Genomic DNA, 14,218 nt, shown 5'->3' with positions numbered 1-14,218 from the left:
CGGCCTTACCAGCTTCTACTCTAGAGCGGGAAGTAGTGCTAGCTGCAATTCAAATGCTGTGTCAACAGCGAGTGATTATCAGGGTTCCCCTGAGCCAACAGGGAAAAGGGTATTATTCAACCCTATTTGTGGTCCCGAAGCCAGATGGTTCGGTCGGCCCATTTTAAACCTAAAATCCCTGAACCTGTACCTGAAAAGATTCAAATTCAAGATGGAATCGCTCCGAGCGATGATAGCCTGCCTGGAAGGGGGGGGGGGGGGGGGGGTTTATGGTGTCACTGGACATAAAGGATGCTTACCTTCATGTCCCCATATATCCCTCTCATCAGGAGTACCTGCGATTCGCGGTACAGGATTGTCATTACCAGTTTCAGACGTTGCCGTTTGGGCTGTCCACGGCCCCGAGGATTTTCACCAAGATACTGGCGGAAATTATGGTGATCCTGCGCAAGCGAGGAGTCACAATTATCCCATACTTGAACGATCTCCTGATAAGAGCGAGATCAAGAGAGCAATTACTGGAGAACGTGGCACACTCTCAGAGAGTGCTTCAGCAACATGGGTGGATTCTCAATCTACCAAAGTCACAGTTGGTTCCGACAACTCGACTAGCCTTCCTTGGCATGATACTGGACACGGAACAAAAGAAAGTTTTCCTCCCGTTGGAAAAAGTCCAGGACCTCCAGAACGTGGTCCGAGAACTACTGGAGCCGAAAAGAGTGTCCGCTCATCAATGCACTCGGGTTCTGGGGAAAATGGTGGCAACTTACGAGGCCATTCCCTTCGGCAGGTTCCATGCAAGGACGTTTCAATGGGATCTTCTGGACAAATGGTCCGGGTCCCATCTACAATTACATAAAAAAATAACACTGTCCCCCAGGGCCAGGGTGTCTCTTCTATGGTGGCTGCAAAGTGCTCACCTTCTAGAGGGTCGCAGGTTCGGCATTCAGGACTGGATCCTGGTAACCACGGACGCGAGCCTCCGAGGATGGGGAGCAGTCACCCAAGGAAGAAATTTTCAGGGACTATGGTCAGACCAGGAGTCCTGTCTACACATCAACGTGTTGGAGCTAAGGGCCTTATACAACGGCCTTCGACAAGCGGAGATTCTTCTTCGAAACCTACCGGTTCTGATTCAATCAGACAGTGTCACAGCGGTAGCTCATTTGAACCGCCTAGGCGGGACAAGAAGCAGAGTCGCGATGGCGGAAGCCACCAGGATTCTTCGCTGGGCGGAAAATCACGTAAGCGCTCTGTCAGCTGTCTTCATTCCGGGAGTGGACAACTGGGAAGCAGACTTCCTCAGCAGACACGATCTCCATCCAGGAGAGTGGGGACTTCATCAAGAAGTCTTTGCAGAGATAACGGATCTCTGGGGAGTTCCTCAAATAGACATGATGGCGTCACGCCTCAACAAGAAGCTTCGGAGGTATTGTGCCAGGTCCCGGGACCCTCAGGCAATAGCAGTAGACGCTCTGGTAACACCATGGGTATTCCAGTCGGTCTACGTGTTTCCTCCTCTTCCTCTCATCACAAAAGTGTTGAGGATCATAAATCGAAAAAGAGTACAAACAATACTCATTGTTCCAGACTGGCCTCGAAGGGCTTGGTACTCAGATCTTCAGGAGATGCTCACGGAAGATCCCTGGCCTCTTCCTCTAAGGGAAGACCTGTTCCAGCAGGGGCCCTGCATGTTTCAAGACTTACCGCGGTTATGTTTGACGGCATGGCGGTTGAACGCCGGATCCTAGCGGAGAAGAGTATTCCGGAGGAGGTCATACCTACTCTAATAAAGACTGGGAAGGAGGTGACGGTAAAACATTATCACCGTATCTGGCGGAAATATGTCTCTTGGTGTGAAACCAAGAATGCTCCTACGGAAGATTTCCATCTGGGTCGTTTTCACCACTTCCTACAGACAGGAGTGGATATGGGCCTAAAGTTAGGCTCTGTTAAAGTACAGATTTCGACCTTGTCAATATTCTTTCAGAAGGAATTGGCTTCTCTCCCAGAAGTCCAGACGTTTGTAAAAGGAGTACTACTACATCCAGCCTCCTTTTGTGCCCCCGGTGGCACCATGGGACCTGAACGTGGTGTTGCAGTTCCTTAAATCACACTGGTTCGAACCCCTTCAAACGGTGGAGTTGAAATTTCTCACCTGGAAGGTGGTCATGTTGTTAGCCTTGGCATCTGCGAGGCGTGTGTCAGAATTGGCGGCCTTGTCTTACAAGAGCCCTTACTTGATGTTTCACGTAGATAGAGCGGAATTGAGGACTCGTCCTCAATTTTTACCCATGGTGGTGTCTTCATTTCATATGAACCAACCTATTGTGGTGCCTGTGGCTACGAGTGACTTGGAGGATTCCATGTCCCTGGATGTAGTCAGGGCCTTATAAATTTATGTAGCCAGGACGGCTAGAATTAGGAAAACGGATGCATTGTTTGTCCTGTATGCTGCCAACAAGATTGGCGCGCCTGCTTCGAAGCAGACTATTGCTCGCTGGATCTGTAACACGATTCAGCAGGCTTATGTTACGGCTGGATTGCCGTTACCGCATTCAGTAAAGGCCCATTCCACTAGGAAAGTGGGCTCTTCTTGGACGGCTGCCCGGGGTGTCTCGGCATTACAGCTTTGCCGAGCAGCAACTTGGTCGGGGTCAAACACTTTTGCTAAATTCTACAAGTTTAATACCCTGGCTGATGAGGACCTAGCATTTGCTCAGTCGGTGCTGCAGAGTCATCCGCACTCTCCCGCCCGATTGGGAACTTTGGTATAAACCCCATGGTCCTTACGGAGTCCCCAGCATCCTCTAGGACGTAAGAGAAAATAAGATTTTAAACCTACCGGTAAATCTTTTTCTCCTAGTCCGTAGAGGATGCTGGGCGCCCGTCCCAGTGCGGAAAATCTGCAAGACTTGTATATAGTTATTGCTTACATAAGGGTTATGTTACAGTTAGACTCGGTCTTGGACCGGTACTGTTGTTGTTCATACTGTTAACTGGTTATGTGTATTCCAGGTTATATGGTATGATTGGTGTGGGCTGGTATGAATCTTGCCCTTAGATTAACAAAATCCTTTCCTCGTGTTGTCCATCTCCTCTGGGCACAGTTCTCTAACTGAGGTCTGGAGGAGGGGCATAGAGGGAGGAGCCAGTGCACACCATACTAGAAAGTTCTTTTAGGTGCCCATGTCTCCTGCGGAGCCCGTCTATACCCCATGGTCCTTACGGAGTCCCCACCATCCTCTACGGACTAGGAGAAAAAGATTTACCGGTAGGTTTAAAATCTTATTTTAATTAAGTTACTGTATTTTGGGTATTGTATGCGTTACAAGCAGCAGGGATTCAGGCAGTCAGCATCCCGACGCAGAATGCCGGCGGTGGAAGGGGAGGGGGGGGGGGCTGGGGGTGAGCGCAAAAATACCCTTGCAGCCACAGGTTCTATTCACACTGTATGGGTGTCGTGGACACCCATGAGTGGGGATAGTCCCTGTTGGTCGGCATGCCGAGGAAGTGGGATGTAGGTGGAAGTGTTGTGACCGGCGGTCTCCTGACTGCTGGCCACATAACTACATCCCTGTATTTTGTATACCTATTTTAACAGCAGATCTAGGGAGATGCAGTAGAGCAGCAGGAGAATACGGACAAAAGTCCTAAAAATCTAATTCCAGATTTAAATTGTTGTAAATTTTCTGATCTAGAAGCCATCCAGTAATATAACAAAAACATAACCGGTGAAAGCAATAATATCCGGAAACGCAATCCCTCCATCATCCCTACTCCTTTGTAGTTTAGAACCGTTAATCTTTAACATGCTTTTTATTGTGGTGTTGTTATGAAAGGGTTAAATGATATCCAGCTTTGTACAATGATGAAAACAGAATGATTAGAGTACATTTATGTAAACTGCTACTTAGTAGGTATTAAATTCCTAAATAAGCAGTCATGTAAAATGATTCACCTCCCGATGTGTTTATGGAGAGTGCACATACATGATATACAGTACCTTAGCTGTGCAATCTACATGGATGTTTACTCTTGTTCAACCACAGTATAAGTTGATGTGCGCTTAATGTCTCTTTTGTAAGGAGTTTATTTTTGTATGTTTTACTATATATTTCAGAAAAGTAAAGTGGCTTTTTTAATAAAAAAATAATCAGCATACATAAATATATGAAAAAACATTCTTGCACTGCATTTACCGCATTTTTTGTTAAGTGCTGTACTATAAGGTTGATTTAAACTTATTTCTCATACATACATACATACATACATACATACATACATACATACATACATCTTCCTGATTTGGTCATTGTATTTTTCAGAAAGTTTCTCCGAGTCCTCCCTTTGCCTAGTGAGAACTGGAGCTCTCTGGTTGAAGAATGGTGCTGCCACCCTGATCCCTTTGCCAGTCGAAGTTGCCTTCCCAAGGTTAACGACTGCTTTCTGGGAGACACGTTCCTTTTGGTGAATAAAGCAAATATTTCAGACCCCCCTGGAGAGACTAATGAGATGTCAGATGTTCCTCATCCAGTTGATGCTAATGTCTCAGTAAGTTATTACAGCTAATGACATCAACTAATTGGAACATTTATATTGCCCAGTATAACTTTATTATCTCAAATGAGGATTATTTCAAGCAGAGGGGGGCTCTTAATCTTTCTCTTAGTGTTTTCATGATCTGTCATCGAATACCATGTGAAATAAGTTTGTACAGTATGTGAATTGATGTTAATTAATTCTCCTTGTCAATATAGCATTTCAGTAGATCCTGTCTTACTGTCATGGTTGGAGAGCGGTGGTGGCCCTGCTGCGTACCTTCTGTTCTACTCTTACACAGGAAGGGGTTAAGGCAGAGGCTGCTTTCATTGGCAGGTTCCCTAGTGGTCTTGTCATGGGTTTGGTGAATGATACATGATATAGATGGTGGGCTAAGTGCATGATCTCAAAAGTACTTTGAAGGGTAATGTAATGTATCCCTGAACTATGATATTTATATCCTGAAGACAAACAGTCTAGATCAATTTTAATAAAGGAATTTTAATTCAGCCAATTATAAGATCTAAGTACTGGATACTGTGTATCCAGAATTCTTCTAAAAGACCACATGCATTAAATTGCCCCCGATATGTCACAGTTCAATGCAGTGAACTATCTATGAGTTGCAATTTCACTGTGTGATACAATCATATATATGTCTGAATGAGCTCTACTGTTTTACATCTAGCATCAGTACTAATGGGACTGTAACCACACATTACAAAATGTTTTCACTCTAAATATAAATACTCCATAGCCAGATTTAATGATGTAATCTAGGCTGGCTTCCACTGAAGCACATGGGCACAAGCATGGTGTTCCCCTGAAAATAGTCATCCAGCACAAGGCTTCGTCAGGCTAGACTGATCTGTAACTTTTGTGGCCCCTTTCATAATGTCAAACCAACCCTAGCATAGCAGGCATGGAACAGAATTCCCTAGAGGAATCAGGCCAGCAAAATCCACAAGGGGAAGCTAGCCCTGTACTTAAGCAAGGCTCCTACTGGCCCCTGTTTTTATGGTGGGTACCAGAGTAATAGTTTAATGTCCCATTATGGAACTAAAAGTCCCAAAAAGCCCTGTAAGCCATTGCACACCAAAACATATTTTCTGCAGCTGGGTACATTGGTTTCCACAGGGAAAACATTGGGGTGTAGAGATGGATCTTGATCCAGGCACCAACATACTAAAGCTTTAGACTGTCCCAGGATGCACTGGGGCCTCCTCTATAACTCCGCCTCCAGGCACTGCGACCTCAGTTTCGAGTTGGTGCCTGCACAAGCAGGTCACTTAATAGGTGAAAAAGCTTTTAGAAGACTTCAAGGGACGCAGCACTTACATGTCAGGGTGACATTCTGTGCTGCGTCTCCGTCACCTCCCAATCGGCGTTGCTTTCTCCCACTGGCTCTGTTCCCGGGTACTTGCGGCGGAGATGCTCCGGCTCTAGGCACACGGTCGCAGGCGCTCTCATGGTTCGCGTGGCTGCTATAGAAGGGAGCAGGAAAGAGGGTCCCCCAAGCGGGACCCGCCATTATATTGCATTCTGGTCGCAGTCTAAGGAGACGGACTGCGACGCTGGCGTAGACACTGTAACAGAGCAGGGACCCCACTATATCCACCAGGGCATAGGAGTACAGGTCGGATATATTAATATCCACTTTATTAAGACTCCATAGTACCAAATGGTGAGGATCAGCATAGGGGAGAATGCGCTTGACCTGTAGCCCCTCCCACAGCCCCGGGCGCCATCTACTGCTGGTGTTCCCACCCTGGAGCTGCCTCACGCGCTTCCTCACTCCCTGAGACGCTGGGCGCCATCTTCTAGGTCTCTGGGACTGCAGGGCAAGGTCTCCTCTGTACATCAGCGCCGTGATTTTACAGACACTTAAGTATTCTACATGTCAATAATAAGACAGTGTTAGTTAAGAACAAGTGTACTTGTGCCAGAATATATTGTATGAGTATTCTGATATATGCATCCGGTCTCAGACCGCGCATTGTTATATATATATATATATATATATATATATATATATATATACATATACTAGTCCAGTGCAGTTTTATTGTCTTAATTATTTTAGTATCTGCATTGTCACTGTGACTGTGTGTGCCTGTATCTGCTGTGTGGATTTCGCTTTCAGTGTATCCCAGCTATATCACTGTATTCTGTACCCTAAGGGACTAGGTGCATCAGGGTCTCGTATATGGTGCTGCACAATATTTTCTGTCAAGTGTATTCTATTGTGTACTCAGTCACATACTACCAGATTTATTTGCTGGTGTTGTGTACTGTGTACTCAGTCACATAGTAACGGATTAAGACGCTGGTGTTGTGTACTGTGTACACTGTCACATACTAGGGGATTTATTCGCAGGTAGTGTACTCTGTCTGGCTGTATCATACTCATACGCTCTGCGGTTATATTCACTAAAATGTCTAACACAAAGGGCGGGAAATCCACGGACGCTCCTGTATCATGCAGCGCATGCACCAGGGATTTGCCTGAGGGGGAAGCTTTGCATGATGGTCTATGTAATATGTGCCATACATCTCCCAGTCAGTCCGCAGCTCCTGTAACCAGTCAGGAGCCACCTTGGGCGGCGTTCTCATCTATGCTCAATACGCTTGTGACACGCCTTATGCTCCTTATGAGACCTCCTGTGCCATTGCAGCCACATATTGTACCTATGGTAAATCCGCCTTGGGCGGATAATTTGTCTTTCTAGTTGCAGCAATTGAATCAATCTTTGGTTAGACGTAAACTTACCCCACGTCACTCTGGTGTCAAGGGGTCATCTAAGCGGGATACTTCCTCGTCACAATCCACTAATCTCTTGGAAGATTCTTCTGATGAGGATGGGGAGTATACTGACCCATCAGACACTGATACAGCTGCTTCTGACGAGGAATCTACAACTCAGGTTGATGTCCCTGACCTAGTGGTTGCTATTAAGCAAATTCTACAGCGTTCTACTGTGTCTACGAAACCTGATAAGTTTAAACATCAGAAAGTAACTAAACTCCTTACTGCGACACCTAGCTGTAATCCCGGCCTTATGGAGATCCCACCTCCCTCCTACACGCCGCGCCTGGTTCACAAAACTAGACTACTTTATGCGAATGGAAGACTTGTTTCTCTCATCGATAGGAAAGTCTTGTGAATTTGACTCTACCTGGTCCCCGTGGCTAGAATACAAATCCTCTCCAGCTTACTTAGCTACTCCCTTGGATGGTAGTTAATCCCCCTTCCTCTCTTTGTTACTGTCTTATAATAAGTGGTCCCACCCTACTCTCTTCCCCCCATTCTCTTTCTTCCTTCTTCTCGCTTCTTTCCTTGATACAGAATGGCTCTTGTGTTTTATTTTTTGTTTGATTTCTTAATTTCTAGACACCGTTACTACTGTAGTGCAGTGCAGTTTATTCGCAGGCCAGGTGGGGTCATGTTGCAACACACAATTGGGTTGTCTCTTGTTTTTTTTTTTTTTTTTTAGGTGACATATTCTATTCATCCATATGGTTTATTTTGACATTGAATATCTCACCTTGTACTACTGACCTGGTTATTATTTCTATAGTCATTTGTACTATGTGATTTATGGTCATATGTCACCCTACCTCGTCTATTTGTTTTTATCGGTGTCATTTGTACTTGTATTTTTTTCTTTGTTCAAATTTGAAAATCCTTAATAAAAACGGATTATAAAAAAAAAAAAAAAAAAAGAAAGTAACTACAATATTATTACCACATTCTGACCATTTAGTAGACATGCGTCAGGAACCCTGGTCTTCACCAGGAAAGAAATTCTCCCTATTTAGAAAGATGGTAGCTTGTTATCCTCTCCCTTCTGAGTTGTGTAACAAGTGGGAAAATTCACCACCGGTGGATTCCCATGTCACCCGTCTCGTGGTGTCATCTACTCTGCCTGTCACTACTGTAACCTCACTGAAGGAACCAACAGATAAGCGTGTGGATGGTTGCCTGAAGTCTATTTACTCCTTTACAGGTGCTGTACATAGACCCACTATAGCAGCCTCCTGGGCTGCAAAAGGAATTGAAGCATGGGTTCAGGCATTAGAGGTGGAGCTGCCTCAGGATATATCTGACATTGCCAGACAGTACCTGTCTCACATCACTGCCGTCTATTAAATTCAGGAAGTGTCCTCTGAGGCTGGTGTGCTAGCGGCCAAGGCATCAACTACGTCCATTCTGGCTCTGTGGTTGAGGTCATGGAAGGTGAACCTGGACTCCAAAAAGACCTTGGAGATACTCCCTTTTAAGGGAAACATCCTATTTGGGGTCGATCTCAATAAGATTGTGACTGACTTAGCGGCTGCTAAGACTGCATTTCTCCCGAATACTGATCCTTCTGCACAGAAGGCAAAAGGTACCACTTTTCACTCCTTTCGACCTCAAGGGAAAGCAAAAGGTCAGGCATTACCAAGACAATCTTGTGCTCCCAAAACCACCAATAATCCTGGGCCGCCCGTCAGCCTGCTTCTAAACAAGACAAGCCTGCTGCATGATGGGGTTTGGCCTCCCCCTGGGGGATCCCAGGGTGGGAGGCCGACTTCTGTGATTCACTCAGGTCTGGTTAAAGACCACTTCAGACGCATGGGTGCGAGAAGTTGTCTCTCACGGGTATGCAGTCTCTTTCAAGAGACATCCCCCTCACCAGTTCTGCACAACGGTTGACCCTTCAGATCCGTTGAAGGCGCAAGCTCTACGTCTGGTTGTGCGTTCCCTCCTGGATACAGGAGTGGTAGTGCCGGTACCTATGTCCCAGAGGGGCAGAGGATACTACTCAACCCTGTTTCTAGTCCCGAAACCCAGTGGGTCTTTGCGGCCTGTACTTAACCTCAAATCACTGAACAAGTTTGTGAGAGTGTCCAAGTTCCGTATGGAAACACTGCGCTCAATTGTACTGGCCATGGAACACGGAGATTACATTGTATCACTGGACATACAAGATGCTTACCTGCATATACCTATTGCCATATTACATCAGCAACATCTGCTGTTTGCTATTGGCAACCTTCACTTTCAATTCCAGGCTCTGCCATTTGGACTGGCCACGGCCCCTCAGATCTTCACCAAGGTTATGGCCGTGATGACGGCCCATCTCCGTTGCCTTGGAGTCAGGATCCTGCCGTATCTGGATGACTTGCTGATTCTGGCAAACTCCCACGATATCCTCATCAGTCATCTACACCTGACGATAGAATTCCTACAAGCCCACTGGTGGCTCATCAAGTGGAAGAAGTCCTCGCTGGTCCCTGCTCGGAACATGGTGCACCTGGGGGCACTTCTGGACACACAGTCAATGGCTGTTTCTATCTCCAGAGAAGGTCCTGAAACTTCATGACAGGATCAGATACTTCCTATCTCGCCCAAGAGTGTCGATACACTCGGCGATGCAAGTACTAAGCCTCATGGTGTCGGCTTTCAACATGGTAGAGTACGCTCAATTTAATTTTCCGCCCTCTGCAGAGGTTAATCCTTTCCAAGTGGGACGGCCTACCTCATCGGATCAAGTCTCACATGATCTCCGAAGGTTCGTCTGTCGCTTACCTGGTGGCTACAGGACCAGCAGTTGAGCAGGGGCCGTCCCTTCTGGATCCCCAACTGGGTCCTTCTGACTACAGACGCTAGTCTGAGGGATTGGGACGCAGTGTTGGAGCAACACTCTTTCCAGGGTCGGTGGACCATGGAGGAATCTCTCCTCCCGATAAACATTCTGCAATTGCGGGCAGTGTTCAATGCTTTGTCTCTCGCCCTGCCTCTGATACAGAACAGGCCGGTTCAAGTACGGTCAGACAACACCACCACGGTGTCGTACATAAATCATCAAGGCGGCACTCGAAGCCGCATGGCAATGATGGAAGTGCCAAAAATCCTTCGGTGGGCGGAACGGCATCTGCCAACAATATCGGCAGTGTTCATTCCGGGAGTCCTCAACTGGGAAGCGGATTTCTTCAGTCATCAAGACGTGTATGCCGGAGAGTGGAGTCTTCATCCAGAAGTCTTTCTCTATCGTCCTAGTGGATGCTGGGGTTCCTGAAAGGACCATGGGGGAGTAGCGGCTCCGCAGGAGACAGGGCACAAAAGTAAAGCTTTCCGATCAGGTGGTGTGCACTGGCTCCTCCCCCTATGACCCTCCTCCAAGCCAGTTAGATTTTTGTGCCCGGCCGAGAAGGGTGCAATCTAGGTGGCTCTCCTAAAGAGCTGCTTAGAAAAGTTTAGCTTAGGTTTTTTATTTTACAGTGAGTCCTGCTGGCAACAGGATCACTGCAACGAGGGACTTAGGGGAGAAGAAGTGAACTCACCTGCGTGCAGGATGGATTGGCTTCTTGGCTACTGGACATCAGCTCCAGAGGGACGATCACAGGTACAGCCTGGATGGTCACCGGAGCCTTGCCGCCGGCCCCCTTGCAGATGCTGAAATAAGAAGAGGTCCAGAATCGGCGGCAGAAGACTCCTCAGTCTTCTAAAGGTAGCGCACAGCACTGCAGCTGTGCGCCATTTTCCTCTCAGCACACTTCACACGGCAGTCACTGAGGGTGCAGGGCGCTGGGAGGGGGGCGCCCTGGGAGGCAAATGAAAACCTATTTTGGCTAAAAATACCTCACATATAGCCTCCGGAGGCTATATGGAGATATTTAACCCCTGCCAGAATCCGTTAAGAGCGGGAGACGAGGCCGCCGAAAAAGGGGCGGGGCCTATCTCCTCAGCACACAGCGCCATTTTCCCTCACAGAAAGGCTGGAGGGAAGGCTCCCAGGCTCTCCCCTGCACTGCACTACAGAAACAGGGTTAAAACAGAGAGGGGGGGCACTAATTTGGCGTTAGAAATATATAAAAAAGATGCTATAAGGGAAAACACTTATATAAGGTTGTCCCTATATAATTATAGCGTTTTTGGTGTGTGCTGGCAAACTCTCCCTCTGTCTCTCCAAAGGGCTAGTGGGTCCTGTCCTCTATCAGAGCATTCCCTGTGTGTGTGCTGTGTGTCGGTACGTGTGTGTCGACATGTAGGAGGACGATGTTGGTGAGGAGGCGGAGCAATTGCCTGTAATGGTGATGTCACTCTCTAGGGAGTCGACACCGGAATGGATGGCTTATTTAGGGAATTACGTGATAATGTCAACACGCTGCAAGGTCGGTTGACGACATGAGACGGCCGACAAACAATTAGTACCGGTCCAGACGTCTCAAAAACACCGTCAGGGGTTTTAAAACGCCCGTTTACTTTAGTCGGTCGACACAGACACAGACAGGGACACTGAATCCAGTGTCGACGGTGAATAAACAAACGTATTCCTTATTAGGGCCACACGTTAAAGGCAATGAAGGAGGTGTTACATATTTCTGATACTACAAGTACCACAAAAGAGGGTATTATGTGGGATGTGAAAAAACTACCATAGTTTTTCCTGAATCAGATAAATTAAATAAAGTGTGTGATGATGCGTGGGTTCCCCCCGATAGAAAATTATGGGCGGTATACCCTTTCCCGCCAGAAGTTAGGGCGCGTTGGGAAACACCCCTTAGGGTGGATAAGGCGCTCACACGCTTATCAAAACAAGTGGCGGTACCGTCTATAGATAGGGCCGTCCTCAAGGACCAGCTGACAGGAGGCTGGAAAATATCATAAAAAGTATATACACACATACTGGTGTTATACTGCGACCAGCGATCGCCTCAGCCTGGATGTGCAGAGCTGGGGTGGCTTGGTCGGATTCCCTGACTAAAAATATTGATACCCTTGACAGGGACAGTATTTTATTGACTATAGAGCATTTAAAGGATGCATTTCTATATATGCGAGATGCACAGAGGGATATTTGCACTCTGGCATCAAGAGTAAATGCGATGTCCATAACTGCCAGAAGATGTTATGGACACGACAGTGGTCAGGTGATGCAGATTCCAAACGGCACAAAGGTGTATTGCCGTATAAAGGAAGAGGAGTTATTTGGGGTCGGTCCATCGGACCTGGTGGCCACGGCAACTGCTGGATAATCCACCGTTTTTACCCTAAGTCACATCTCTGCAGAAAAAGACACCGTCTTTTCAGCCTCAGTCCTTTCGTCCCTATAAGATCATATCTGCCCAGGGATAGAGGAAAGGGAAGAAGACTGCAGCAGGCAGCCCATTCCCAGGAACAGAAGCGTTCCACCGCTTCTGACAAGTTCTCAGCATGGCGCTGAGACCGTACAGGACCCCTGGATCCTACAAGTAGTATCCCAGGGGTACAGATTGGAATGTCGAGACGTTTCCCCTTCGCAGGCTCCTGAAGTCTGCTTTACCAAGGTCTCCCTCCGACAAGGAGGCAGTATGGAAAAAAATTCACAAGCTGTATTCCCAGCAGGTGATAATTAAATTACCCCTCCTACTACAAGAAAAGGGGTATTATTCCACACTATATTGTGGTACTGAAGCCAGAAGGCTAGGTGAGACTTATTCTAAATCTAAAAATTTTTTGAACACTTACAAAGGTTCAAATCAAGATGGAGTCACTCAGAGCAGTGATAACGAACAGGAAGAAGGGGACTATATAGTGTCCCGGGACATCAGGGATGCTTACCTCTATGTCCCAAATTTGCCCTTCTCACTAAGGGTACCTCAGGTTCGTGGTGCAGAACTGTCACTATCAGTTTCAGACGCTGCCGTTTGGATTGTCCACGGCACCCCGGGTCTTTACTAAGGTAATGGCCGAAATGATGATTCTTCTTCGAAGAAAAGGCGTCTTAATTATCCCTTACTTGGACGATCTCCTGATAAGGGCATAGTCCAGGGAACAGTTGGAGGTAGGAGTAGCACTATCTCGGATACTGCTACAACAGCACGGGTGGATTCTAAATATTCCAAAATCGCAGCTGATCCCGACGACACGTCTGCTGTGCCTAGGGATGATTCTGGACACAGTCCAGAAAAAGGTGTTTCTCCCGAAAGAGAAAGCCAGGGAGTTATCCGAGCTAGTCAGGAACCTCCTAAAAACAGTGCATCATTGCACAAGGGTCCTGGTAGAAAATGGTGGCTTCCTACGAAGCAATTCCATTCGGCAGATTTCACGCAAGAACTTTTCAGTGGGATCTGCTGGACAAATGGTCCGGATCGCATCTTCAGATGCATCAGCGGATAACCCTATATCCAAGGACAAGGGTGTCTCTCCTGTGGTGGTTATAGAGTGCTCATCTTCTAGAGGGCCGCAGATTCGGCATTCAGGATTGGATGCTGGTGACCACGGAGCCCAGCCCGAGAGGCTGGGGAGCAGTCACACAAGGAAAAAATTTCCAGGGAGTGTGATCAAGTCTGGAGACTTTTCTCCACATAAATATACTGGAGCTAAGGGTAAATTTATAATGCTCTAAGCTTAGCAAGACCTCTGCTTCAAGGTCAGCCGGTATTGATCCAGTGGGAAAAACATCACGGCAGTCGCCCACGTAAACAGACAGGGCGACACAAGAAGCAGGAGGGCAATGGCAAAAACTGCAAGGACTTTTTCGCTGGGCGGAAAATCATGTGATAGCACTGTCAGCAGTGTTTCATCCCGGGAATGGAAACTGGGAAGCAGACTCCCTCAGCAGGCACGACCTCCACCCGGGAGAGTGGAAACTTCATCGGGAAGTTTTTTCCACATGATTGTAAACCGTTGGGAAATACCAAAGGTGGA

General features: G+C 47.1%; 1 protein-coding gene across 1 annotated transcript in view; it reads left to right on the top strand.

Annotated features, from left to right (window-relative positions):
• UBE3D (ubiquitin protein ligase E3D) overlaps nt 1-14,218 on the top strand; it is a 493,536-nt gene that overhangs the window by 155,132 nt on the left and 324,186 nt on the right. Inside the window, exon 4 of the mRNA XM_063916895.1 lies at nt 4,329-4,554. Coding sequence (XP_063772965.1) covers nt 4,329-4,554 — 226 coding nt within the window. The remainder of the gene's footprint in view (nt 1-4,328; nt 4,555-14,218) is intronic.

The sequence above is a fragment of the Pseudophryne corroboree genome, chromosome 4 (genome assembly GCF_028390025.1).
Source record: "Pseudophryne corroboree isolate aPseCor3 chromosome 4, aPseCor3.hap2, whole genome shotgun sequence".
Taxonomy (NCBI): domain Eukaryota; kingdom Metazoa; phylum Chordata; class Amphibia; order Anura; family Myobatrachidae; genus Pseudophryne; species Pseudophryne corroboree.
Note: the sequence above shows the minus strand (reverse complement) of the source record. Positions and strands in the feature narration are given on the sequence as shown.